At 43.6% G+C, this 27899-nt stretch overlaps 1 protein-coding gene across 6 annotated transcripts in view; it reads right to left on the bottom strand.

The window, feature by feature from the left end:
• LOC126386069 (filamin-C-like) overlaps positions 1–27899 on the bottom strand; it is a 218438-nt gene that overhangs the window by 159752 nt on the left and 30787 nt on the right. For 3 of the 6 annotated variants that reach the window (XR_007569462.1, XM_050038175.1, XM_050038171.1), the window contains exons 7-39: positions 27406–27568; positions 26964–27164; positions 25516–25638; positions 22585–22722; positions 22369–22495; positions 21513–21649; positions 20983–21176; positions 20787–20900; positions 20555–20698; positions 19215–19338; positions 18073–18233; positions 17897–17987; positions 17338–17507; positions 17147–17264; positions 15440–15702; positions 14242–14839; positions 13923–14096; positions 12299–12461; positions 12032–12192; positions 11773–11940; positions 11043–11166; positions 10805–10961; positions 6602–6791; positions 6490–6513; positions 5412–5659; positions 5023–5115; positions 3982–4081; positions 3286–3426; positions 3000–3128; positions 2423–2596; positions 1394–1555; positions 491–694; positions 31–183 (exon numbers count right to left, since the gene is read on the bottom strand). Coding sequence is in view for 5 of the 6 variants with exons in the window: in XM_050038175.1 (XP_049894132.1) it covers positions 31–183; positions 491–694; positions 1394–1555; positions 2423–2596; positions 3000–3128; positions 3286–3426; positions 3982–4081; positions 5023–5115; positions 5412–5659; positions 6490–6513; positions 6602–6791; positions 10805–10961; positions 11043–11166; positions 11773–11940; positions 12032–12192; positions 12299–12461; positions 13923–14096; positions 14242–14839; positions 15440–15702; positions 17147–17264; positions 17338–17507; positions 17897–17987; positions 18073–18233; positions 19215–19338; positions 20555–20698; positions 20787–20900; positions 20983–21176; positions 21513–21649; positions 22369–22495; positions 22585–22722; positions 25516–25638; positions 26964–27164; positions 27406–27568 (5431 nt within the window). In the remaining variant the exon portion in view is untranslated. The remainder of the gene's footprint in view (positions 1–30; positions 184–490; positions 695–1393; positions 1556–2422; positions 2597–2999; positions 3129–3285; positions 3427–3981; positions 4082–5022; positions 5116–5411; positions 5660–6489; positions 6514–6601; positions 6792–10804; positions 10962–11042; positions 11167–11772; positions 11941–12031; positions 12193–12298; positions 12462–13922; positions 14097–14241; positions 14840–15439; positions 15703–17146; positions 17265–17337; positions 17508–17896; positions 17988–18072; positions 18234–19214; positions 19339–20554; positions 20699–20786; positions 20901–20982; positions 21177–21512; positions 21650–22368; positions 22496–22584; positions 22723–25515; positions 25639–26963; positions 27165–27405; positions 27569–27899) is intronic. The other 3 variants (XM_050038172.1, XM_050038173.1, XM_050038174.1) reach the window with 3 other exon arrangements.

Genomic DNA, 27899 nt, shown 5'->3' with positions numbered 1-27899 from the left:
CAGAGACGATATGAGTGCAGTCGTTCGTACCTGGAACGTGTTGATCGGCAAACTTGATGTTGATTATGTAGTTTCCAGGCTCAGTTGGACAGTAGGTGACTTTACACGTCCCGTCGTCCACGTCCTCACAGTTAATGTCCACCTTACTGGGACCCTCGATGGACAGGCCCAGACCGCCATAACCTGAAGGCAGAGAGGAAGACGGGGACGATGGTGATGTACGAAGTCACATATTCTGTTTCAGCTGACTGGAGGAAAACTGATTATCTGAACGTTTGTTTAAAACTATAAACATCACATGATGAGAGGACTGTGAGAAATTAAATGAAAAAAGATGTTTACAACATGCAAAGATCTGACATGATGACATCATCAGGTCGGGGTCAGATAAATGGACTGTCTGTATTAAAGATGAATTTTCCCTCAGCAGTGATTTTAATAAGATGGATATGAATCAACTTGCTGACCAAATAAAGTTTTTGAACAGTACCTGCGTTCCTGGTGTCGACGATGAACTCGGCCACCTCGAAGGTGTGTCCCTCCACCAGCCCCTGACCGTACACCTTCACCTTACTGGCATCTCCGATCTCCGACTGACCCACCATGATTTTAAAGGGGCTGTTGGTCACATGTTTCCCGTTCTTCTTCACGCTCACCACGTGTTCGCCTACTTCCTTCGGAGTGAAGGAGATCCCTGAAGGCAGGAGGAGCAGGAACAGAAACACAAACTGGATATAATTTTGTTCTGTTGTTCGTTTGTCTGTCAAACTGGTGCTGCCAGGTTTGACTTGAAAGTTATTTCCTTCAGTAGGCTGAAGTCATTGTTTGACAAACCAGTCGAGTCAAATCCAAGTCCGAAACTAGGAATGACACAAGGCTGATTTCCCTGTAAACCACTTATTACTGACCGACAGCTAAAGTTAGTCATTGCTGACTGTTGATAAAATTCCAGTTCAGACCAAAGATTCACGAGTTGAAACAAACTACTATTGTCAACGTACCGTTCTGTAACGTTGTAAAAAGCTGGGGGTTGACAGGAAGTGACCACCGTGAGACGGCGTATCATCTCTAGTCAACAACTCTCTGTACTTCCGTTCTGATTTGCAGCTTTTCACTTATTGTGTGGCTGAATATAATTGGTAGCTTCTTAAAATCTGTCACCAGCTGAGTGTCAGGTTTCGTCTCGTTGCCGATCTTTGGTCTGAACTGGACTTTATGTCAAAATATATATATATATTTGCCACATATAATGTTTGTAAGGTAAGTTAATTAAAGTTAGCTCTTAGCTTTAAGCTACGGCTGGAAAGAGACCATAAACGTTAAGTAAAGTTAGCGTTCTCAGTGAGCCTGAAATGTTGAACAGTCTATCTGAACGTGATGATCTCAGACTGACCAATGTGTCTGTTGGGCAGCCTCTTCAGCAGACACGGCTCCTCGTTTCCAGACGGCGCTCTGATGCTCGCCATCAGACTGCTCAGGTCTGTCTCCATGATCTTTAAGGACACATCTGTTGACGTGCCGACGTTAAGCTGAGACATTCTCATGGAGTCGTCACCTAGAGATCAATCGCATCAAAATAAAACAATGAAGCTCAACATCTAGAGAGAGGTCATGAGTAATTATGTCGGATAATGAGGCTGTAAAATATAATATGACGTTAATATAAAAAGGTAAACCTATTAAAGGCTGCCTATAGAGAAAACTAAAACATGGTGGAAAATATCATTCAGGTTGATACAACTTAAAGACAACAAGCAGAGTAAAATTTTAAACTTATGTCAAATAATTTTCTCAATACAGAAATGTTAACAGTTTATTTCAGACAGAAACCTTTCATATCAAAATATACATTTAAATAGCAATGGGAACGCAAGTGGCTAAATAAATAATTATCCGAGTTTAGTTGAAGGAAAATGGAGGACATCCCATATTTCATCTGCAGAGGACTGTAAAGACTTTAAATATTTTTTGTCTGTTACAGGAAGATAATACGGAGTGTCGTCTGCATAAAGTCAAATTAAATACCATGACTGTACATAAAGTGAAGCATTTATTTAGAAAATTAAAGATGTCCCAAACTTGAGCCCTGGGGAACTCCAGAATATAACTGGCACCAGGCTGTAACACATCAGTCTGTTATCACTACTGATACGTCTGCGCTGAGCTGATGGTCAGAATTTTACTCTTGTGTTTAACAATTAATGAGTTTAAATGTGAAGGAGTGGGAGGTTTTTACACTTAATACGTGGACTCATGAATACTCAACCGGTGTCTCCCACACAATGTTCTCTCTATGGTCTTCATAATATGTCTAAACATACTTTAAAAAAAAGAGTTAAAAGCATCACAAGTTTGTCTGGCTCCAGAAACAAATTTAACTTCCCATCTGCAGTGACCTCACACACACACAGAGTCTGAGTACCGGTGATCTTGGCAGTGAAGGGGCTGCCGGAGATGTGTTTGTCGTCAAACTTGACGATGATGTTGTAGTCTCCAGGTGCGGTGGGCAGGTAGGACACGGTACAGGTCCCGTCTTTGTTGTCTTTACAGCTGATCTCTGCTTTAGACGGACCCTCCACAGCCAGAGACAGACCGCCTGCACACAGAGAACAGGTGAAGGATGGTCCCTAATATAAAGGTGAGCAGCACTTGTACCGAAACATCTCACAGGTATAGTTCAGTATAATCACTGCAGCAACAACATGTCACACTCATCTCTCTGCTCATCACACTTTCTCTGTTTAACAACACTGTTCCAATTCACTATCAGCAGTTTCTAGATTTTTATTTACCTGTGTTAAGTTGCTAATTCTGAAAAAATCTTCCAAAGTAAAGTCTTGCAGCTACTCAGGGGCGTGATCTCTCCCTTTCCTGTGATACTTTGTTGAGATACCTTCCCTATTTACAACCAGGTCTGTGTCACCATGGTGATTCACTGAACGGAGCTGAGGTACTGACAAACCTAACCCAATTAACACCCCGTGTTTTGGTACTGATACCTTCTCCGGCGTCTTTAGTGACGATAGTGAAGGTGGCCGGTCTGTTCACCGTGCCGTGACTCAGCCCGGGGCCGTATGCTGTCACATGACCACTGTTGATGGCATCAACGTAGAACTGGAGTGGACTTCCTGTAACGGAGAGAAACGCAGGATGAACATTATAAACAGGTGCAGCCAGAGTTCAGGACAGATTCAGCCTGCAGTCAGACTGTTTGCAGATGATACTCTGATATTTGTCTCCAAACACTGAAGTCATCCTCGTTTCTCCGGCTCGTCGTGACATCACCTGGGATGTGGCTTCCATCATATTTGATGTCCATCTCGTGCAGGCCTCGTTCAGTCGGGGAGTATTTCACAGTGACGGTGCCGTCCTTGTTGTCGGTGATGTGAGGAGCGGCGGTTCGACCAGACGGCATTCGTACTTCACCTGAAGGACAAATCACAGACTGGTTTATGCACAAACACACACTGTAGTTTGTGTTATACACTGTCCTGCTGACACACACTCTTTACAGCACTCTACACTACATTAATCCGCCGCTGAAAATAGTCCCCAACAGAGTCACTGGTTCCTGTTAGTTTGATAAAAAACTCCAGTCAGCATCTGTCTGAGGAAACGACTGAACAAACTACAGATCTGTGTTTTTAAGACCTTTAGCAGGAACCAGTACCTTCCTGTCAGACAGTGCTGAGGGACAAACATGTTGCTGGTGAGTTTAAACATAAGAAATAAATAACAACAACCAGACTGAACCTTTAAAATCACAAACTGAACCTTTAGTTACACCTGTACAACACAGCTGTGTCAGAGTGAACATGTACAAATTGTTTACAAGTAATTATGAACGAAGATGACGTCATGCACTCTTCCTCTCTGTAGCAAACCAGACAATCTTCATCAATGAAAATAATATGTCCATCTCACAGGTAAACAAACATAAATCTGTCGATCTGGCAGATGGACGTGTAAACAGACTCTTACCTGTGATCTCTCCTTTCTGCACAGTGAAGGGAATGACCAGACTGAAGGGGCGGAGCACCGGCTCCATGCCGTCCACGGGGCTGATGGGATCATCGGTGGCCTAAACCAGAGCCAGAGGGAGGGTGTTAGTGTCACCATACTGTGAACTCTGGGATACAGTCCAGAGAGAGGAGGGAGGAGGAGGAGGAGGAGGAGGAAGCACAGCAGGACGGCAGAGAGGCTGACTGGTCTGAAACCAGTTCAACTAAACACCATTTTTAACTGGGTCATGATGGAAATCAAACCTTAAATACTGTAAACAGTCCATCAGAAAACAGAACAAAATAAACCAAAAGAAAATAAAATTATAAGCAATTCTCCTAAAAAACACAAAAGCAAACAACTAACAAAACAAAATAAAAATAATAAATTAAATACTGTTAAATAAATAAAAAAGAGACGCTAAGGTTAAATAAAAATGCAAAAAAGTTAAATAAAACAACATGAAACAAAACAAAATAAACCAAAATGAATAAAAGTCATAATAATGACACTACAAAAAATTAAAATTAAAAAAAAGAAGTTTTTTTTAAAAACAAAATTAAAATAAAAAATACTAATAATGGAATAAACTAATAAAATCAAAATGAACTTAAAAAATCAACAAAAATGAATTAAAGTTTTAAAGAAAAAGCAGTTTGAAAATGTTGCTCCTTTTTTTTTACTCTACAGAGTCTTAACTTAAATAACAGCCACTAGTTTACATCAGATAATGAAGAACTAGTAAACTTCATGCAGCTGATGCACTGACACAGAGAAGACAGGCCCCGCCCCCTCAGCAGCTGGCGTCAGATGATCATGCAGAGTGAACATGCAGAGTGAACATGCAGAGTGAACATGCAGCTTCATGCTGAGCCTGATAATGAATCTATCAGTGAATCTGGGTTGTTATTGATCAGCTGCAGACTGAAGAGGACAGTTTGTGTCAATGGACAGCAGGTGTGTGTATATATTTATATCTACAGTATATCTATATGTATATATAATAACTCTGTGTTGTACCCATGGAGGGGAGAAGCCCACGTAGGGCGAGTAGGACTGCTGTAACTGAAGCTTGTCACATGGCTCCTCTATTATTGGGACGGTATCACTCGCCTGACGGGGAACAAGGTACAACCTTTAGGGAGCACACACACACACACACACACACACACACACACACACACACACACACTCCATGCACAAACACAAGTGTCTCCATGAGATTATTAGGACAGTGATGGTGCAGTGGTTCCTGGACTTTTCTAGATGATCCACATCTGGATTCTGGATTCTATCTCAAGTGTGAACGACTCTCAGACGTCTGAAATCGTTCCGATAAAAAGCTCAGGAACCACCGACCTTCACGACAAACCACACCTGTGTCTCAGGTGTTCAGTCATGTCACTCACCACCACGTGGAAGGGGCTGTTGGGAATGTTTTCCCCTCCAAAGCGGATGGTGATGACGTACTTCCCGGGCTCCGGAGCCGTGTAATAAATATCAAACGTCCCGTCGGCGTTCTCCACCACGTCCACGTCCAGCTCCGCTCCGTCAGGGGTCGACACCTTACAGGTCACTTTACCTTTCCCAGCAGCCTTTGCGTCCACGGTGATGACCGTCTCCTCTCCGATCTGGATGGTCGGGCCGATACCTGATCCTGACAAGACGGACGACCAATCAGGAGACGAGTTACAGTGAATCATCTTTATTATGGATATGATCATCTGAGCTGAGCTGGTGCTTAAAGACATGTTAACTGTCGTACGTCAAACTCAACTAACAAAATAGAATTAAAACAAACTAAATTGATAAAAAAAACTATAGAAAATACAAAACAGAAAAATAAAACAAAGTAAAAAAAACTAACAGGATAAAATAAAACAAAACGAAATGAGGCAAAAAAATTAAAAATGATATAAACTAAAATAACACACAGAAAAACAGAAAATAAATAAAAAGAATAAAACACAACAAAAAAGAAAATAATCTTTTAAAAAATTAAATAAAAAAGGCAAAAAAACAAATAAAATAAAGTAAATCAAAACAAAGAAAAGCAAATGAAAATAAAATCAAATAATAATAATAAAAAAATAAATTAAAAATAAAACACAAACAAATAAAAATAAAATGAAAAAATAAAAATAAGTAAAAAAAAACATAAAAACAAAAAAAGACAAAATAAAAAGAGAATAACTGAATTAAAAGCGCATAAAAAAATAAAATAAAATAAAATAAAATAATAAAATTAAAATGAACTACAAAAACAAAAGTAAGAAATAAATAATAAGAATAAACTTAATATAAATAAAATCTAAGAAAAGGAAGTTTTCATCGTTTTTTTTTCCGACCAACAATCTAATTATTATTAAAAGATATTTTACTGCATTAACAAACTCTAACACACATCATCACACACACACACACACACACACATCATCACACACACACTCTGTATCATCAGAGCAGCGTAGTGTAAACTCGACTCACCCAGTCCGTGTCCTCCGATCGATACTGTAGGAAAAAACAACAGAGTCAGTGATGCTGTGACAGGTGCTGAAATCTGATTGGCTGCTGGAGTAAGAGGTGGGCGGAGTCTGACCTGTGACCAGACACTTGCTGGCGTCTCCGGTGGGCAGGGCGTGGATGCGGTAGGGTGAGTACGGGATCTCGTCTCCTCCGTATTTGATGGTGATGGTGTAACGTCCCGTCATGTCCGGTACGTAGGACACCGTGTACGTCCCGTCTCTGTTGTCCCGGATGTTCGCCTTCTTGGGTTTTCCCTCCGGATCCTGGAGACACACGGGGACAAGGTCAGGAAGTATATTTGAAGGGCACAGGAAACATCTCTCTGTGAGGTGAAGTACTGTGAAGTACATCAGTGGTCTCTGACTGAACCGTGTGAATCATTGTCTGATTCATCCTGATTTCTCTCTGAATAATCCGATATCAGTTCTTAAAATCCAGACGTAAACCTTTGTGTCTGTGTCACAGTGAACGCTGGTGTTTGAAACTGTAACCTGTTAGACGCTAGGACATTTTAACTGTGTGTAATGCAGAGAGGCTCTCTGACTGCTGATGTTTGAGACCAGTGGTGTTCACAGTACATTTCAAGTTCTTCATGTGTTTAACATCAGCACACAGGATCTAACTCTAATCACCGCAGCAGAGGAAGAGGAGGAGGAGGAGGATGTTTATGAATCACTCTGGTTAGTGGAGGACTGAAAACCACATCTGTCTGTTAGCTGGTTAAACAAACTGATGGAGGTCAGTTCACATGGAGACCACAGAGGGGAGGAGGAGGAGGGAGACAAATCTGTTTGGTATTTATACCCTGATATTAAGGTGCTTATAGTGTCTCTGTGTATAAAGAACTTCAAAACATTTCAGTTTAAATACTGGATGTTTGATCATCAGCTGACTGACTGAAGGGATTCTGCTCTACTGCTGCACAAGATGTTGTACACATGCTGCGTCTTTAACCGCCTGGAGAACTCGAGGTCAGGTGTGGGTGCCACTCATGTGCCTTTTCTGTGCCAGCTTTCAAGAGCACGACGGCAGGTTCCTCACTGGTCTCTGAACGCATTCAGACCCAACATGAAGCGAAGTTTTTACACAGTGGGATCACAAACCGAGTCAAGTTTTGCCGTGTTAACATCGGCCTTCTGGTTTCGCCAGGGTTTGAACGACGCAAAAATAAACTATGATGTCGGGCAGGAGAGTGCACCCCGGTGACTCGTCAGAATTTAAAACTACAATCCCCCTGTGTTTGTATGACTCCGCCCACCAGTCCACCCTGTGGTTTTATGACTCCGCCCACCAGTCCACCCTGTGGTTGTATGACTCCGCCCACCAGTCCAGTGTCTCTGACAGTCTGCATCCATGTCAGTGAAAACATGGATGCTTCACACACAGAAGATCTATACAATCAGCACAGTTTCAAGATTAGAGTCACCAATTCAGTATCTGACCAAATGTCTCCCCTTCTGTTCCTGAGATATGACGTTAAAACATGATGATGTCACAGTCAAGTTGACCTTTGACCTTTTCACCTTCATTATTTTATCCTGTTAGACATTTGGGTCAAGTTTGGTCAGAATCAGTGTTTGAATTCTTTAGTTATGGCCAAAAACATGTTTGTGAGGTCACACTGACCTTTGACCACCAAAATCTAAATTCAGTCCAATCTGAGGAAATCCCTAAAGGTGTTCTTGAGATTTCACATTCATGAGAATGAGGCAAATGCAAGGTCACACTGACCCTCAACCACAAAATTCTAATCAGTTTATTCTTCAGTCCACGTTTGTGCCAAATTCAAAGAAATTCCTTTGGGGTGTTCTTGAGATATCGTATGGACGGACGACCTGAAAACATAACGCCTCTGGCTACGGCTCTCTCCAGCATGGAGGTATAAAAAGAAAAAGCTGACGGAGTTCTGAAGACTTTAATGACACTGACTTGAACAAAACATCGTTCTGTGTTTTATTTGATTTTCAAGGACTTTTTCAGCACTTTATAAAAAAGGGACTCTTTTCAAGGAACTCCAGTACATGATTTTTTTTTTATTCAAACATGAAGCACCTCAGGCACCTCGTGCGAACCCCGTTTACTACAAACCAAGTTAGCACAAATATTAGCGTTAGCTGCCTTAGTTAGCACGTTAGCACAGCTGGCTCGCCAGCGACTGTTTTCACACAGGCAAATATTAGCTTTCATCTGGTCTGAACACATCTGGATGATTTCCTCTTAAACTGATTAAAAGGAAGATTTAAAGTGAACGAGGAGACGAGGAGTCAGGGAGGAGGGGAGGAGGGGAGACATGAGGTGATGGAGGGGGGGAGGTGACGGAGGAGAGAGTGCAGGCCTTACACAGCCTCTCTTATGAATACTGAAGGGGATGGTTTTCTTTACTATATGTGTCTCCCACACCCTCCTGCCCCAGTCCTCCACAAACACTGAGGCCTCGCGCCTGCACCCATCAGGACCCTGCAGCAGCAGCAGCGACAAGCCCCCGCCGGGGGAAACAGGAAGTGACACGGAGAGGTTGAATCAGGGGTTAAAAGAGTCAGTAAGACAACAACAGTTCAGACAGGAGCAGATGAAGACCAGGGTCCAGGAGGAAGATACATCTCTATGATCTGTGTCTGATTACACATCCAGTCTGACCTGATGGATCTGAAGCCTGAAGTGATGATGATGATGATGATGATGATGTTCAGCCCCATTACTCTGATTCAGCACAAAGCTTTATCGACAATCAGGAAAAATCAAAATGTTGTTTTCAAACCCAGTCGGCAGAATAAATTATGTCATTTCTGCAAACTAAAGAATTGTTACATTTGTACGTCATTATGTCGCAGGTACATTTAAACTTTACAAAGATTTGTTTGTCACGCTGTGTGTTTGGTTTATAAATGGAAGGAAGATGACGTTTTGTGGCACTAACCCAGCAAGAAACACAGCTATGGGTCCCAAAGAAACACCAAAGTTTGGGGTCTAAAAAGCGTCAGGAAACACAGAAATGACTCGCTTAAAACGCTAAAATAAAAACAAAACAAACAAAAATCGCTTTTTGTGGCATCATACAGCGACATAACAGCGACAGGTCCCAAAAAACCCACCAATGTTTGGGGTCTGAAAAGCTGCAGGAAACACAGTGATGATATGTTTAAAACCAACGGCTTCTAATGGCACCATCCACGCTGAACACAAAAAACACAAGAGTTTGGGAGGGTTTAAAAGCTGCAGGAAACACAGCAATGACTCACTTAAAACCAACCGCTTTTTGTGGCACTATACTGGCAAGAAAAACAGCAACTCATCTCCCAAAAACACAAAGTTTGGGAGCTGGAAAGTTGCAGTAAACACAGTGATGACTTATCTAAAACCAACTGCTTTTAGTGACACTATCCTGGCAAGAAAAACAGTGACAGGTCCAAAGAAACACCAAAGCTTAGTGGCTGAAAATCATCAGGACACACAGCAATGACTCGCTAAAACACAGCCAGTTTAGTTGTTGGTGTTGAACAGTGTCTGCAGCTCGGCAGGTGTCTCTCCGAAGGGTCACACCATCCACCGTCCCCTCCACCTCTTGATGACAGTCAGCTCAGATACTACGTCACTTTAGAAACGTTGATATGATGCGTATGAAACGTACAAATGTCACATATTTGTGGTTTGCAGAAACGTACAATGGCGACACTTTCTTCTGTCGGTCTAGAGAGATGTTTAAATTAAAGAATGTTTAAATTCAACATTTCCACAGACTCACAGGGAAGCCGTACGGTCTGTGCAGATGCTGGTTTTAAAACATTTGATCTTTCTGGGCAGTTTAATAAAAATCTGTGAGATCACAAACAGATGATACGACCTGTTTCTGGACAGCAGGCACAAAATAACATTTTGATATCCCTCTCAGGTTTGTGTAGAGAACGCTGCGTGGCCGAATAACTATCCCTTTAATAGGGCTGGGTGATGTAGTGACTACTTGTGGGACTGGCTGGCTACACACTGAGGCTAACCAGAGACATGCGAGCTTCAAACATGCTGCTACCAGCCTGCAAATGTATCTCACTAAACTGGATGGTTTGTTATCAGCAAACTACAAGAGGTATAATTTAAGCCCCTGGTTACAGATTTGTTATTTGGCTTATTTACAAAATCAGAATTCATATTTGACCTTTGAATTTGAGTTGGCTCATCTCGTAACTGCAGCTTTCAAGATGCAGATGAATGAAGACATCACAGACATGATACAGGCCGAGTCCTGAGCTGCTTCAGTCAGAGTCAGGACTCTGTGACTCACCAGGATCTGAACAGTGAGCAGTCCCTCGCCGGCGTCTCTGGCATCGATGGTGAACTCCACCGGCAGACTGGCCGGAACTCCGGATGCGTTCAGACCTGGACCACTGGCTCGGACCTTACTGGCGTCGTGAGCTGGTAACGTCTTGATCTTAAACGGACTGAGAGGAGACAGTTTGGAAGGTGAGACCTGAACCACGACGATGGAGACTCCTTTAGATAAGTGTCTGTTGGGTACTGACCTGCGAGGGACCTCCTGGTCGGCGTACTTCACACACACCGTGTACGGGCCGTCATTGGCAGGAGTGTAGTTGACTGTGTGAGTACCGTCGCCGTTGTCGGTAATGCTGATCGGCTCGGCCACGCCTGAAGAGCAAAGTTTCACAGTTTTGGACTTTTAAGAACTTTGCACACAAGGTCCAGATTTTATGTTAACTTAAACTGACCGCAAACCTTTCGTCCTTCGTTAAGGTTTTCAAAGCCGGTTCAATTTTCTGCATTTTTTCAAATCTGTCAAAGTTTGACCAAGAAGTAGCGAAGAAAAGTGGCACAACCTGCAGGTCACAAACATCTGCGACGAGAGAGGATCCCAGGACACAAGTCATCAGAGAGGGCAGGTATCAGTCTCAACCGCATTTGAGGACGTTGAGATAATGAGTTGCCTTTGCACAGGTTTTTTTGTTTCATAAAGATGCATTAATTCTTTATGATTAGACGGTTCTAGATTAGCGAAGGTAGACCACCTTCACAAGAAACAGCTGCAGCAAACTGTGCATGTTTTTGACTTGGCTGACTCTGAATTAGGGGCGGACGTAAATGGTAAAACACATCCGGACCCATTTTGGAATAAGTAACCAAATATTCCAGTGACCTCTGAGGGCTGCAGACTGAGCTGCCAGTGTGAAAGCAGCTGTGATAGACAAACCCTGAAGACACTCACAGGTCTAACAGAACAGATCAGGGTCGTCTCACCTGTGGGTCCATACAGCTGGACCTCCAGTGGGGCCACACCAGCCTTACTGCTGTCCACAGTGAACGTCTGAGGGACGTGTGCTCGCACTCCACTTCCCAGTCCGGGACCTGAGCACTTCACCTTACTGGGATCCACCAGCTCTCGCACTGGGACCCGAAATGGACTCCCTGAAAGATAAACAGGAGGCTGGACATTAGTCACGGCTGAACCTGAACTATGTGACGAATCTATAAAGTCTGGACGGGTTGGATCCATCACCTGGGATAGGAAGGCCTCCAAAGGTGATGTTGACATCATACTCTCCAGGAGTGAAGGGGATGTACTCCACACTGCAGCTGCCATCTTTGTTGTCCTTACACGACATCTTGGCCTCAGATGGACCCTCGATGGCCAGGCCGAGACCTCCGGTGCCAGCACCTCTGAGGGAGCGACCGGGGAGAGCAGGAACAAGAAGGAGGTCAGAGATATTAGAGATAAATCAGTCTGAAACATTCAGATTTGTTTGATTGGTTAAGAACGACTCACCTGGTCTCGACGGTGAAGCGGTTCGGTTTGTTCACCAGTCCCTCCTCCAGACCTGGACCGTAGGCTCGGACTCGACTGGGATCACAGCCCTCCGTCACCGACACCCTGAAGGGACTCTTAGGTACCGAGACGTCATCAAACAAGACCTCAATCAGATGCAAACCTGCAGACGGACACACCAGTTTAATGTGGAACATTCAGCACCTGACCGTTTACCTGACAAACACACACACAGGGTCAGATAAACAGAGATCTGTGTGGGTACATGAGACCCTAAAGAAGAGGCTGGATCGTGGGGAGTACCACCAGTTGGTCCAGGAGCTTCTCCTCCATATTTTAGGATGACTCAGGGGCCCACCTCTCAGATCGTACAATTGGACGATGGGAACAAAGATGACTAAAGAAGAGATGGCGTGGAGCGTATTTCCGCTTTGAGTTGAAGTTTTTTCAACTCGAGGAGCTCAGAGCGCTCCGGCCAAAATGCCAGGCACATAGCAACACAAAAACAGCAAAAGCTTCATTCTCATTAAAAAATTAAAAAACTCCTTAAATGTCTTGTTTGATGCTTTATTCATGAAGGGAGACCTAACTAAACACACACACACACACACACACACACACACACACACACACACACACACTACAACACCTACTTTTAAATCTGAACAGTTCCTCCCACTGACACTGGGAGTCACCGAACGTAACCCCAGTTCTCAGCTGATGGTGGAGCTATAGAGGAACTCTGAATATTAGTCTGATATTTTAAACCAACAACTGTCAGCTACAAACCTAGAAGTGCACGTCTGAGTGTTTAAGAGAGACAAGAGATGAAAATCCCAGTCTGACTGAAGCCTCCACAGGGAAGAGTATTTCTGTCCCACAATGCACCGGGCTCCAACATGTCACACATTACTATCAGTGGAAAACCATCTGCTGCCAGCAGAGACTGCAGCTATTAATACCAGCCGCCCTTCCCTCCACCCTCACACTCTGCTCCACCTCAGTTAGAGACCTCACTGCTTCGTTAATCTCACCTCATGTACAGTTCTATACCGTCACACGTCTGTCGCTGTCACATTACTGTATCCTCCACTGTCAGGTCAGGACGGCTGTAGGAGCACAGAGCTGTCCACGTGACCTCTCATGTTAGCATCATTAAAACTAAAGGATCACTGATGGAAACAAACACTAACCTGGGCAGGAATGTGTCTGGGATTTAAACCAGGCTTTAAATTTAAATTCCAACATGTTTTTGTTTTGATTCTGACGGTGCAGCTCCGTGTTGTTTACATGTGCAGTCTGTAACAAACAGCATCAGGAGCTGGAGTCATGTGACCACATTAAGAGTCGTAAACATGATGAAATATTTTGAGAGTTTCATTGTTGAAGCCACAGATGCTTCGCTTGCCTCCTTCTCTTTACTGTGGCCGAGGGACAAACAGAAGCTTTATGAAACCACAGACCACTTTCATTTCAACGTTATAATGTTGTTGTGGAAAAACAACCTCCATAAAACAGCAGCAGACCTCCTGCGGCCTGAGACTCTGTTCCTGACGATCAGCTCAGTTCACTGAAAACTGTTCAGCTCAAACACAACAACACACAGAAAAGTTTAGCGTCTCACCGTCCTCGTACGGCGTGTACTCCACTCTGTAGGTCCCGTCTCCCTTGTCGGTGATGTAGGCGTCTGTGTTGGCGCCTGATGGGTTGGAGATGCAGGCTTTGATTCGGCTGCCGCCGCTCTTGTAGTGTGCCCGGGCGTCCACGATGAAATGTGTGGTCACTTCTCTCAGGACGCCTGCAGAGACGAAACAAGCACACAGGGACAGAATATTAATGTTCTCATTTCTTTGTCTCTTTGTCTCTTTGATTTGTTGTATGTGTTGATGTTCAATTATATAAACCACCTTGTTACTGGTTAGAAAACATCTTCCAGTCCTCACCTCTGGGTTCCACTCCTGGTCCGTGCACCTTCACCCCGCTGGTGTCGACAGCTGGGTCCACCTGTAGTCGGGTGGGGAACTTGGGCACTGTGTGTCCTCCGTACTTGATGGTGATGGTGTACATGCCGTGGAACTTTGGGATGTAGGTGATGGAGTAGGTTCCGTCACTGTTGTTTTGGATGTGAACTTCAGCTTTGGCTCCAGAGTCTGAGATGATCTCGATGGTGAGTTCGGCCTCTCCGGCTTTAGAGCAGTCCACCGTGAAGGATCCATCCTCGTTGACTTTCCCTCGCTCCAGGCCGGGCCCACTGGCCGTCACCTTGCTGGGGTCAAACACCGACTGGACCACAGCCTTGAAGGGGGACCCAGGGATGTGCTGGTCTGCAAACAGGATGTTGATGGCGTACTCGCCGGGCTCGGTGGGCAGGTAGGACACGGAGCAGGATCCGTCACCATTGTCCTGGCATTCGATCTTGGCCTCACAGGGTCCCTCCACCGTCAGGCCCAGACCACCAGTACCGGCTCCCTTTGTGTCAATGGCAAAGGGGGCTGGTTTACCCACAACACCACCCTGAAGACCTGGACCATAGGCTCGGACCTGGACGGTAAAAAGGCAAGAGAGGTGAGACACAAGGACACGTTGAAGGAGTTCACATACAATCTCAGAAGCTAAACCAGCATGGAGTGATTGTTGACGTCATAGACCCAGTGACTCTTGTTAATAACCAAAAAGGGTTAAACCGAGCAATAGAAGTTTACTGAGAGCAGGAAAGGTTTAGCTGAACCAAAAAAGGTGTCCTAAGACCTAGAAAGGTTTACTGGGACCAAGAAGATCTACTGGGACCAGGAAAGGTTTAATTGGTTCAAGAAAGGTATACTGGGACCAAGAAAGGTTTAGTTGGATCAAGAAAGGTATACTGGGACCAAGAAAGGTTTAGTTGGATCAAGAAAGGTATACCAAGAAAGGTATACTGGGACCAAGAAAGGTTTAGTTGGATCAAGAAAGGTATACTGGGACCAAGAATGATTTAGTTGGATCAAGAAAGGTATACTATAAATAAAGATTTTAATGAGTTTGCTGGAGGTTTTAAGGGTAAAGCTGCTCAGTTTAAGTATAATTCCGAAGGCCTTTACTTAAGTGAAACTTATGAAACATACTTAATTCTGAGTGAATCTTGAAAGATGGTCTTTAACTGACCTTTGAAGGGTCGGGTGGCATGACGCCCTCCACAGTGAACGGACTTCCTGGTACAGGGTTTCCGTCGTAGTTGATGTCCACTCTGTACTGTCCCTCCTCGGGGGGAATGTACTTCACTGTGTGCACCTCATTGGCTGTGCCTGTCTCCAGCTTGCAGGGGATTGGTCGACGGGACGGGGAGGTGATCTTGACATCAAGTTTGCCCTGACCTCCTGCATCTCGAGTAGAGACGGTGAACTCCTCGTCCTTCCCAACATCCACCTCTTCGATTGCAAACACAGATACATGATATTCAGTTAGAGCTTAGTGATGTTTTCAGCACCAACGGGTTTTTGTAGGATTTTTGTCAGAATGTTACGGAAGCTCTGAGAGGCAAGTGAGGAAGCTCCTTATTTTTTTTTCTATCTATAAAACAGGTTGTTTGTTGTAATACTCATTATGGCCACAAGGGCTGAAGTAGGAGGGACTATAACCCCTCATCTAAATACATACAGAAGCAGTATATACAGGTACAGATTGATAAATAGACATTTCTAGCCAAAAGACATAACAGTAATGTTATAATAACTTGCTAACACATAACACACACATGATCGTGGTGCACTTCAGCCTCTAGCGGCTGATATGAGTATTACAACAACAAACACTTTGAAAAAGTTGTTTGGAAAAACGTCATTTGAACTCTGTTTTTAGCCTCATTGTAGCCTGTAGCTCTGACTGCCTCTCTGGGCACCGCGCTCACGCGACGTTTTTCCAAACAACTTTTTATGTCGGGGCTTCAGGACACTTGGATCACTATGGACGAGCAGTATGGAGATATTTTGTGGTTTCAATTATGTGTTTTTGGACGTTTGAATCTGGGGCGCCGTCAGCCTCCATTAGGTGGAGTTGTGTTGCTACCTCCTCTCCCCTTGGATCTCTGCAAGTGATGTGAGGACTCTAAAACTTCACCTGAGCCTCCCTCGGCATATGGGTGAGTAGATAATGGCTGAATTTACATTTTTGGGTGCACTATCACTTTAAGGAGACAGATGAATTTTTCGGACCAGCTTCCAGTGTTGAGAGGTGTGGCACCGCTGGTAACACTGGTAAGAGAACCAGGACAGTAGAGGACAGTACAATATTCTGGACCTCAAATGGCGTTTGGAAATATTAATGTTCCCATTTTTATGACTTATTGAGTCTAAAATTCAAACATTCATGAGTGGTTTTTATAGGCTACAGTGAGAGGTGAGTTATATCTGTTGTTCTGGTCTGTTGTTTCTTGTGATGCCTAAATCTGTCCTATGAGAGGTGCGAGATGGAAGACTGGAGCAAATGAAATATAGAAATACATTTATCCTTCAGTAATTTACATTCAATCATCACCCAAAAAACTAATTTGTGCTCCGTGTGAAAGTGTCATTAAAAAAACTCTGTGGGGAAACTTTGGCTGCACCAAATCAAAACTAAAATAATTCAGGTTCAGTCAGGAACCTTCGCTGCATCTCTTCATGACTTCTCTTCTGTCACTATCAAATTAAACTCTCTACGTAATTAAAGACACAAAATACCACACGTATGATGTCACTGACAGTGACATGTTTAACTTGTGACCTTGAACACAGAATCAATCACAAGATGTCGTCACTCTGAACTGAACCTGAACTCCACTTCCTGTTTGATGAATGTTTCTCATTTCCTGAGTGCAGACTCAGACATACTCACTGTTGTTCAAACCCTGAACTTTGACCTTGTTGAGGTCCAGCGGGGGGGCCACGCCGATGTTGAAGGGACTTTTAGGGATGGGGTCTCCTCCGTGACACACGGTGATGGTCATGCTCCCCTGAGAGAGACACAGAGTTAACTCAGGTTCAGCTCACTCCTCATACGTGACATAAATCAGGGCGCTGTGTCACCTGCTGGACGGCGGTGTAGCGGACGGTGTAGGAGTAGTCGTGGTTGTCGATGATCTCGAAGTCTCTGACGGCTTCGCCTTTAGCTGCTGCGGTGAAATGAACCTCAGGCTGGGCTTTACCGGCTCCCTTTGTGTAAATGGTGAAGTGAGTCGGTTTCCCCACCTCGACTCCTGCACGCGGAAATGAAATATATAAATACAAATCATCTGCATATGGCTGTCAGTAAAGGATCTGAATACTCCAGCTGGAAATAATCAACTGACTCAAAAGCACAAATTCCTACATTAGTACCCTCAGAATAAGTGTTTCCAGAGGACATGTCAAAACGTTTATGGACCAAAATAAAGAGCACAAACTAAATAATTCACAAACACCGGTTACATCATTTCTGTGGTTTGTTTGAATCATTTGAATCATTAATGAAGTAACTCCAGAGCACAAAGTGATGAACGACACTGCTGCAAATAATAAAGTGTTTGGAGAGCAGAGGTGACTCGCTCTCTGCAGGACAGAAACATGATGACATGATCCTGCAGAGCTGCACCTGAGGTCAGCTCACCTGTCTTGTGGAGTCCAGGTCCTTCTGCTCGGACTTTAGCTGCATCATGGGAAGGATCCACCTTTATTCTGAAGGGGCTGATGGGTATTTCCTGTTGCAACATTAAAGGTGAGAGGTGTGTTTATCGTTTGAACAGGAAACGTGAGAAGAAGCAGACTTCCTGTCTCTGCTCTCACCTGATCGGCAAACAGCACCATGATGGTGTACTGACCGGCGCCTGGAGGCATGTACTTCACTGTGAACGTGTCGTTGTCGTTCTTGATGATGTCAAAGTCGATGTCAGCCTCTGCAGGACCGACCACACCTGGGGCACACTTGATCCCAATGCTGACGTCACCTGCAGGTAACAACAGTCAGAATTAACTTTATTCATATCAGACTTCAGCAGCTTTTAGAAACACAAGAAGAAACAACAACAACATTAAAGTAACGTGACATCAAGGAGTCGAGTGGGACCGCTGAAGAACATGGCCGCCTGGACTGAAGCTTCCAAATGGATAACCCATGGATGTATAAAGCAAACTGGATACAGTGCTGGGAGGTGGAGCTCCATTCATTCCTTTGAAAGTTGCTCATGCTGCTTCAAAATGTTATTGGATCAAATTCTGATAGTGTAATTAGTCAACCTGAGGAAGTTGTGATGATCAAAAAAATTTACCCACTGATTTATAGACGTCTCTTTCGCCCTGTAAAACCCGGTTCAGACCAAAGACTGACGAGACGAAACTGTTTTAGAATGTTGCAGAGAAAAGTGTCAGCGGTCTGAGCTCAACTCAAGCCGGCTGATGGTGTCACCTGACACTCATCTGGTCAAAAGGCCGGCGGCTGGTTTTAAAGCATGACACCTGTTTCAGCAGCCAATCAGCTATCCGAGCTCACTATCACTATCCTCATTCAGATTTTAAGAAGCTACAAATTATATTCAGCCACAAAATAAGTCTGAAAAGCTGCAAATCAGAACGGAAGCACAGAGAGTTGTTGACTAGAGATGATACGCCATCTCATGGTGGTCACTTCCTGTCAACGTTACAGATCAGAAGCACAGAGAGTTGTTGACCCTAGATGATGCACCGATGCATCATGATCACTTCCTGTCAACCGCCAGCTTTTTACAATGTCGCAGAACGGCGCATTGCACGTAGTCGTCTGTTTCAACTCATTTCGTCGCCAATCTTTGGTCTGAACTGGGTCTAAGTCTTTGGGTGAGTCTTTTTGGGCTGCAGGACATCATGTGATGGATGTTATTCCACTGTTTGGTCACAATAACAGGATAAAAGACATGAAACAGGAATGATGTTGGATTAGAGCTGTGTCCCACCCTGTCCAGCCTCGCTGCAGTCCACAGTGAAGTACGTTGGCTCGTTGGCCTTCAGTCCCGTCTTCTCCACACCTGGACCGTAAACCTTCACGTTCTCTGGATGGCTGCCTTCTCCTATCGTCACCTGGATCACATCATACAAAGTTACAAAGAAAACAAGTAAGAATACAGTTATAAACTCCAACAATCCTGTGTAATTGCTGGTTTTTTTTGAAAATCTCTTTTCTCACTTATTTGTCCATTTTAATCTATTATTTTTAACGCTCCTCGGCCTTGTATTTGTCTTTTTGTTTCTATTATTCTTCTTCTGTGAAAATATTTGTTTTACATGTCTTTCTACATCCATTGATACAAATGAAAGTCTATGATGTACCTCAGGGCTCTTTCCTCGGTCTACTTTAATTCTGTTCCACGTGGCCAAATAAACCTCATAACCTTTCATTTCCACACAGCTATGTGCATCTCTGAAATTGTGTCCTTTAAACAATAAAAAATAGCAGAGTTTTCAGCTGAATATGGCTTTAAATTTTATGATGTGATAATTTAATGTCTTGTCTTGTTTTGTGTGGACCCCAGAAAGAGTACTTGTTACTGCAGTAACAACTAATGGGGATCCTGTAATAATAAATGAATTTGTCAGTGAATAAGATTTTGTTTTTTTCTCTCGTAACAAGTTGAATATTAAAATTAAAAATGTTATACTGTTACTTTCCCAAAGTGTGTTTATACCAGATTTTAAGACTTTGGACCAATCAGAACGAATGTTGTGGCATTTTTACCGGGGCTGTCAAAGTTAATGTGTTAACATCGAGTTAACATGAATTCCTTTAAATGGAACAATTTTTTTTGACGTGCAATTAATGCACGTACGTTGTATGACCCTCAGCCTACCCTATGGTTTGGGAAATCAGAAAGCGATGCAGCAGTAACGTTACGCATGGCGAAAGTTACTGCTGGAGTATATCGAGCTGCTTAAATAAACGGGATGTTTAGTTTACCTTTACAAATGTAAAGTTGGACACTTCATTGTGTTGAAGTATATTAGCCCCCTCCCATGTTGATAAGAGTATTAAAACTTGAAGAATATCCCTTTAAGGTCCATGTAGAACAGATAAAAAATGTCTGATTAATTTGTGATTAATCGTGATTAGATATTTTAAGCGACTTATTTTTTACTGATCATACTAACTACAAATTTCTGGTTTGATCTGAATAAATGGAAAACGGCTGCATCGATATTGTGGACGGGACACAGGAGAAGCTGGGGATCGAACCGCTGACCTTGTGATCGGTGAACGATCCGCTCCGCCTCCTGACAGTGTGACTGTGTTGTTGCTTACCCTGAAGGGGCTGTTGGGAACGTTGACTTCGCCCCAGGTGACGATGATGGTGTGTTTGATAGGTTTTGTGGGAATGTAAACACAGAAGAAGGTGCTGTCTCCGTTATCTGTGATCTGGATGTCGATGGGGAAACCCTCCGCGTCCTGACGGCACAAACACACAGCTCATTAATATCCAATCACCATGTCATCATTAAAGACGAAAGAGTGTTATTTCATTCTTAAACGTCACCTGAGCGTAGAGCTTCAGCTCTCCTCTGCCGGCTCCGTGGGTATCGATGGTGAACTCAGCAGGTTTGTTGACGATGCAGCCGAGCGGCTCCAGACCCGGACCGTAACATTTCACCTGAGGAGAATTATCAACACGTCACGTTAAACAATCAAACGTCTGTGAAACAGTTTTAGAATCAGTCAGGTTCTGGTCTCACGTTTTCTGGGAAGACGTCGTTGGCAGCAGGAAGGATGTGAGCCATGAAGGGGCTGTCCTTAATGTCCTCGTCGTCACAGATCACGTGCACAGCGTAGTCGCCGGGTTCAGTCGGCCAATATCGAACGTCACATGACCCGTCACCTTTATCATCGCACTCGATCTTCGCCTGAGACGGACCCTCGATGGAGAAACCTGCAGACAGTCATCAAACATCACATTACACATCATATATACTGATGATAAACAATCTTTATTTAAATACAGTATATATGAATATCCAGCATGGAACTAAAGATATAAAGTTTATAAAGTCACCAAAATCATTTTGATTCATCCTCTGAGTACCACGAACAATTACGGTAAATTTAAAGGCAATCTGACCACCAGTTGTTGAGATACCGTTAGTCTCTGCGGACCAAAGCTTCAGACCAGCAGCCGCCCTCTTTTAGCCCCTCCCCCAACCTCCTGTCAATCATTCTGAGCAGCAGGTGAGTGCTCTGATTTGTCCTTCGTGTTGTTGTGACATACCGAGTGTTCCCACCTCCGTGCCGATGGCCTCCACCACAAAGTCAGCGCTCTTCCCCACCATACCCGTCTCCAGACCAGGACCCCAGGCCCTCACCTTCTGAGGCCCCGCCTCCTCACTCACCTGGACCTCGAACGGACTGAAAATGCACAAACAAACACGACAATGTAGCTGGAAGACATTCTTTAAACAAACAAATCATGTATAAATGTACAGCTGAAACTGTTTTAATTATTGTTTACCAAAATTAAATTATGTTGTGTATTAGTTAATTTTTCTGCTGTTTTTTCAAGCTAAAATTCACCAGTTCAGCTTCTGAAAGATTTTCTGTTTTTTGTTGTCTTATTTGTTGGACAAAGTAAAACATCTGAAGATGTGATGGGCACTTTTTTTATACTTTAATCAAAAAATTATCAAAAATAATCCATCCATCCATTTTCAGCCGCCTATCCAAAACCAGGTCTCGGGGGCAGCAGGCTGAGCAAAGTATCCCAGATGCCCTCCACTCAGCGATGCTTTCCAGCTCCTCCTGGAGGATCCTGAGGTGTTCCCAGGCCAGATGAGATATGTAATCCCTCCAGTGTGTTCTGGGTGATTTTTTGTCTGTCTCTATGTGTCAGTCCTGTGATAGTTTGGTGACCTGTCCAGTAAGTTTCATATTGTTTGTAAGTAACTGTGTTCTGAGTAAAACCCCTGGAGTACCTCAGGGTTCTATCCTTGGTCCCCTATAATTCTGTAGTTACATGAAACCATTAACATCAAAGTCAAAGACCTGGATTTGTTTCTGTCAGTTTTCTGTTTGGATAAATGTCATCAGCATAAAAACTGGAGAATAATAAGATCAGCTGACTGTCTCACCTGCGTGGGATGCTGTGTCCTCCCCAGGTAATGGTAACGATGTATTTTCCCATCATGATGGGGTAATAATTACACTCGAATATCCCGTTTTCCATCTCCAGAACCTTCACCGGCTCCTCCAAGCCCTCTGAATTCAAAATCGAATATTAGCATTGCTCATCATATACATTAAAGGTGCATTTCAAATTAAAGTAAAGATGTCTCATGGCTTCTTACTTGGTCCCTTCACAGTGACTTTGAGCTCTCCGCTGCCGGCTCCTTTAGTGTAAACTTTGAAATCAGCCACTTCCTTCACCCTCAGACCCTTCGGCTGCAGACCTCGGCCCGACGCTCTGCAGGCGTTCGGGTTACAGGCTGTGAGGACCAATCAGACAAAGACGTGGGTCACTGGGGAGGCTGGGAGATGATTTTAAAATGATAACAAAACTAACAGAAACATTCACACAAACACACATTCTGTTCTTCTACTTCCTGAGTAGTTCTACACTGAGCCCTGAAGGAGGACCCGTCCAGTCCACAATGACTCCGACTTTAATCCAGATTAGATGTTAGTCTGAAGGAGGAAGTTAGAAATACTCTAACTAATAATTCATACGTACAAAATACTCATCTGTGCTCTCTGATTATTAAATAATGAGCACAAAATACTACATCGAGGTCTTAAATTATTAATTTTATTACAAATAATAATTTGTGGTACATATTCCTAATTTGTGCTCTGCTTTTTGGCCCCTTGAACATCAGTGTTTTTTAGTGACCTTATTTTAGCAGCTGTATTTCATCAAGACATCCTTGCACTTGCAGAGAGGACACCAGGTATTTCAAAACATGATCTTTTCCTAAGTGTAACCAAGTGTTTTTTGTGCCTAAACAGAGCTAATCAACCACAGTGTTATTGACACATATAGAAATCTAAAATTCAACATATTCCCTGCATAATAACATACAAATGTAACATAACTTTAGTTTTCAGAATTCTACAATGCCAGTTTTTTTTTCTGAGGATTGGGTTGGAAAAAACAGCTAATTTTTTTTAGTAAAGTTTATGAAGACAAAGCGAGCTAAAGTTATCCAACAGTTAGTTAGATCTGAGTTAATTTTATAGATTTGCACTTAATTGATTTCCAGAGAAAACCTGGAGAAATAAATAACTGAACAGCTGCCTGAATAAAATCTTAAGAGAATAATGAATACATGAAGTTTTAGAGTCGGGGTTGTTGACTCCTGGCTACAGCCACACAAACGGTCTGCTCTCTGTGACAGACGATTAAAAACACCTGATAAATATTCATAAATCAGAGTCAGTGTGGATTAATTTTTAACAAAGGCTCAGATTAAACTTAAACCTGTCTGGGAACGTCCAACACCTCCTCTCATTTAATCTGAGAGAATCCTGAACTAACCCTCAATGTAAAAATAACCAAACGTCACAAATCGTCACGAGTCTTCAACTAAATATAGTAAAACCAAGAATACACACACACACACACACACACACACAGAGTTGATCTCTGTTAGTCAGCTGATCAGAGAAGCAGTTTGCTGAGGCTGAAAGGAAAAAGCAGCAGAGGTGAGGATGAAACAGAAACAGTGTTATTATCAGTCTGAAGGAGCCGCAGGTTCAACAGGTGGAAAACAAACATGTAGAAAAAAACAACCTGCTGTTTTATCTGCAGGTAAAACACTAAAAACCAGAAACAGAAAGATATTTCACTAACAGTTTTTATGTCTGAACAGACGAGATGCAAAATTAAAAGGTTGGAAAAGCAGAGTTATTTATATGGTTATGATGAAGAGGAGAGGAAGAGGTGAAGCTGCTAATAATCATGATAATAATGGTGATGATGATGATGAAGGCCTGTGTGTGTAAAAAAAAATCAAATTCATGGCAGGGCCACACTGTGTGTTTGAAAGTGTTATTTTTTCTGAAGTTTTCTCATCGTTGTTATTCTCATTAGTAGTTATTATAATTACAGCGTTAACCGAAACATTTATGGTTTGCATATTTTTTACCAACAAAATAAAAATCTGGTTTGAAGAACAAAAGACTGTAAAAATGGGCGTCCAAACCAGCCAGAAGTTGGCTGATGTTTCCTCCAGATGTTGGTATGAAGTGACTCAACACACACACACACACACACACACACACACACACACACACACACACACACACACACAATCAAAAGCCTCTCTGGATGGTGTAAAAATCATGAATCTATACATCCTCAGATATCTGGAGGGTTCACTGAGGTGGAGTGAGACGTTTGGTTTAAAGACACTGCTCAAAAAAATGAAGTGGTCACAGTATGAATCTGTTTTTACGTCTGGAACCTCCCGTCTTCAACGGGCTTGAGATGTGCCCTTGTTGAGGATTTAGCTCAGATTCCAGAGTAACTCTCTTATCCTGAAGCCTCATTCCGCCGAATCCCGTTTGATTCAGCGGTGGGAACCTCTTGCGACCGCATGCCTTTGCTGACGTCGACCCCAGCAGGATTCGAACCCCGAACCCCCGAATTTCCACATGGACGATGAGTGCTCTAAGCACTACACTGGGGAGGCCACTTAATGGTCCCAGTATAACACCAGGAAACAGACTCCATGAGGGCCCCACGTCCTCTCGTGGGACCTGTGCTCACAGCCCAGCACTGTGCAGGGCGTACACGGTTAAAATGACGAGTACGAACTGATGTATAAATATCGTGTTATATTCTAAACACAGACTACACTGAATTGGTTTAGTTTGTAGCCACAGTTTACAGCTGTCGTCACAGGGAATGACAAATTATAAAGGACACACTTAGCTATGTAGCTTAGCATATAAATATCTTCTACTGTTAATCGGACGTATTTTATGAGTTGTTTTGTATTTTACGACAAAGCGATTCAGAGCTTCAGTCGCTCTCTTGAAAATGAAAAACAAGTGTAGGATAACATTTCTTTTAATCCAGAGAGGACTCACTCCACACGTCCACATTCACTCAGTTTCTGTAGAAGAAGAAGAAGCAAGTGCTGCACATGCTGTAAAGCTGGGAGGACCCTCTTCAGGAGGGTCGGAGGCAGGGATGGTTTTGAGTTGAGGTGGAAGGAAACCAGGCGAGCGCAGGCAGGCTCCAGTCACACCCCCACCCCCACCCGGCCTGTACTAACTTGGTCGCCTGGGTTTGGGCGGTGTTGGAGGGGGGGCTCTCCTTGTCTTGTCTGAGGGTGGGGTGCGTGCAGACTGAGGTAAAACCTGCACCGGAGACCCGAGAGGAGGGACGCTCTGTGAAACTGAAGGAGGGAACAACAGTGATGATACATGTGCAGACAGGCAGAGAGGGGACAGACACCTCCACACCTCCAGACCAGCAGGCGGACACGGGAACAAGTCAGGTTCTGCAAGTCTAACATTATCGAGTCAAAGTCTAACTTTATAAGTCACAAGCCAAGTCCCAATTCAAGTTTCAAGATTTCCAAGTTTTAAGTCTAGACAGATGAGTTCCGGGTCAAGTCCAAAGTCAGGAAGCAAATTTCAAGTCATAACCAAGCCGCCTGAAACATGAAGCCAAAACCCGCAGTTCCCCTAATGTCCACTAGAGGCTGCCTCCAAGAGCAAGTCAGTCCCCACAGACCTCCATGTTAGCATGTAAAAATAAACATGTTTACAGCCTGGTACAAAAACAGTTTTGGTCTGTAGAGATCATTTCAACATTCATGTCGACTGCACAGGGCTGAATTTATACATTACACACCTGTTTACGTTTTATTAAGGCTTAACGTTTTGGTCACCTAAAAAAAGCCTTGTTCACTAAAAGACCCTCCAAGGTTTTTCCAGTGAGTACATTTTGTTTTAATGATTTTAATCCTGTTTTTCCTCAGCAAAAATTAGCATTATCAGAGTTAACCATAGCTGTAAATGCAACCTGCTAACCAAGCTAGCAGCTAGCATTAACATTAGCTCCACCCTCTCGTCCAAATATGGTCATTTCTGGCTTCAAACGGCACAAAAGGCCAAATTCAAGGCTTCAAAACAGGAGTCTACAAACCACTGGGTGATGTCACAGTGGCTACATCTGTGTTTGTAAGACATCAGGTCCAGGTCCAGGTCAAAGTTGAACCAGTCACATCCTGGATAAAAATAGTACGACCCATGTTATGTCATCATAACCAAGTCCCATCAGTCAAGCTCCCACATTAAAGATAGGCAAGACTCAAGTCAAGTCCATCCAAACATCCTCTTTCTGTCCCCGTCTGTCCAACAGTCCAACTCCCACTGAGTCCACACCTCCGCCAGCAGACCAGTGGAGCACCAAGGAGAAGACCGAACACCACAGCCCAAAACCATGAGAGTGCACAGCTTCAGCCAACGAAACCCAGCAAGCACCGACTGTCCCATCAGACCTGGACCCAGACTGAGCTGAACAGATCTCATCCTGTTCTTTAATCCGTCAGTCTGGACATCAGATTTCAATGTGACACTCTGATCACAAACTCATGCATCAGATACACGTCAGATCCATGTTCATGTTACATGGAAATTAATTTACAACTTTAAACCTTTTAAAGAACAAAATGTCAAAGCAGAGTCGGGTCAGAGCAGACTGTGAGACACCTACCCTCTGAGATGCTGACAGTGAAAGGACTTCTGGGAATCTGCTGCCCTGCAAAGGTCACGTAGACGGTGTGAGGTCCCTCCAGGACGGGAACATAGGTGCAGCGGAAAATACTGTCGCCTTTGTTCTCCAACACAATCTCTACTGTATCCCTTCGACCGTTTGAATCCACAATGATGACGCCCACATCTCCAGCACCCGCCCCTGTAGGACAGACAGACGGACAACAAGACTCTCAAACACTGAAGGTCACTAAATCAGTATCAGACAGACTGAGTCATCGCTGAGGTCGAATATCTTCAGTAACATGTAAGTCTAAATGTTTTGATCAGATGAAAATACTGCAGAAACAAAGGTCTGTACATTTAACGAGAAAAATATCTCGTCTTTTAGTTTGTACGATTTTCAACCTGTGTTTCATGCAGATGTAGTTTTAGAGGATTACCTGCAGTGTAAATGTCAAAGTACGTCGGTTTGTTGGCCACGTTTCCTGTCGGCTGCAGCCCCGGCCCGCGGGCCTGAACTCTGGTTGGGTCGCCCATCGCCTTGGAGACGTTCACCATGAAGGGACTTCTGTCGATGTCCTGCCCAGCGAACAGCACCTTCACCTGGGAGGAACAGAGACACTCAGGCCTGTCAGGGTTTCTGATACAAAGGTTCTCGTTCGTAAAGCAACTCTGAGGCTTCTGTTCTCGTACTGGGGCTTCAAGAAAGTTCTTGAGAAGAGCCCTTTTTAAACAGGAGTTGAGCAAATTTGCAGGAAAGCCTAATCAGTCTTTTTTCAGCATTGGCAGTATAAAAACAAAATCAGGGAGTGCAGCAAAATGCCGCCTACCTACTTTTGTTTATACAGAATGTGCCTTTTTCGGGGCAATGGGGGGCGTGAGCAAGTAACAAAACGTGTAGCTCAGCATGTGACGTAAACAGTGACGTGGGAGG

This window comes from Epinephelus moara, chromosome 24, assembly GCF_006386435.1.
Source record: "Epinephelus moara isolate mb chromosome 24, YSFRI_EMoa_1.0, whole genome shotgun sequence".
Classification (NCBI taxonomy): Eukaryota; Metazoa; Chordata; class Actinopteri; order Perciformes; family Serranidae; genus Epinephelus; species Epinephelus moara.
Note: the sequence above shows the minus strand (reverse complement) of the source record. Positions and strands in the feature narration are given on the sequence as shown.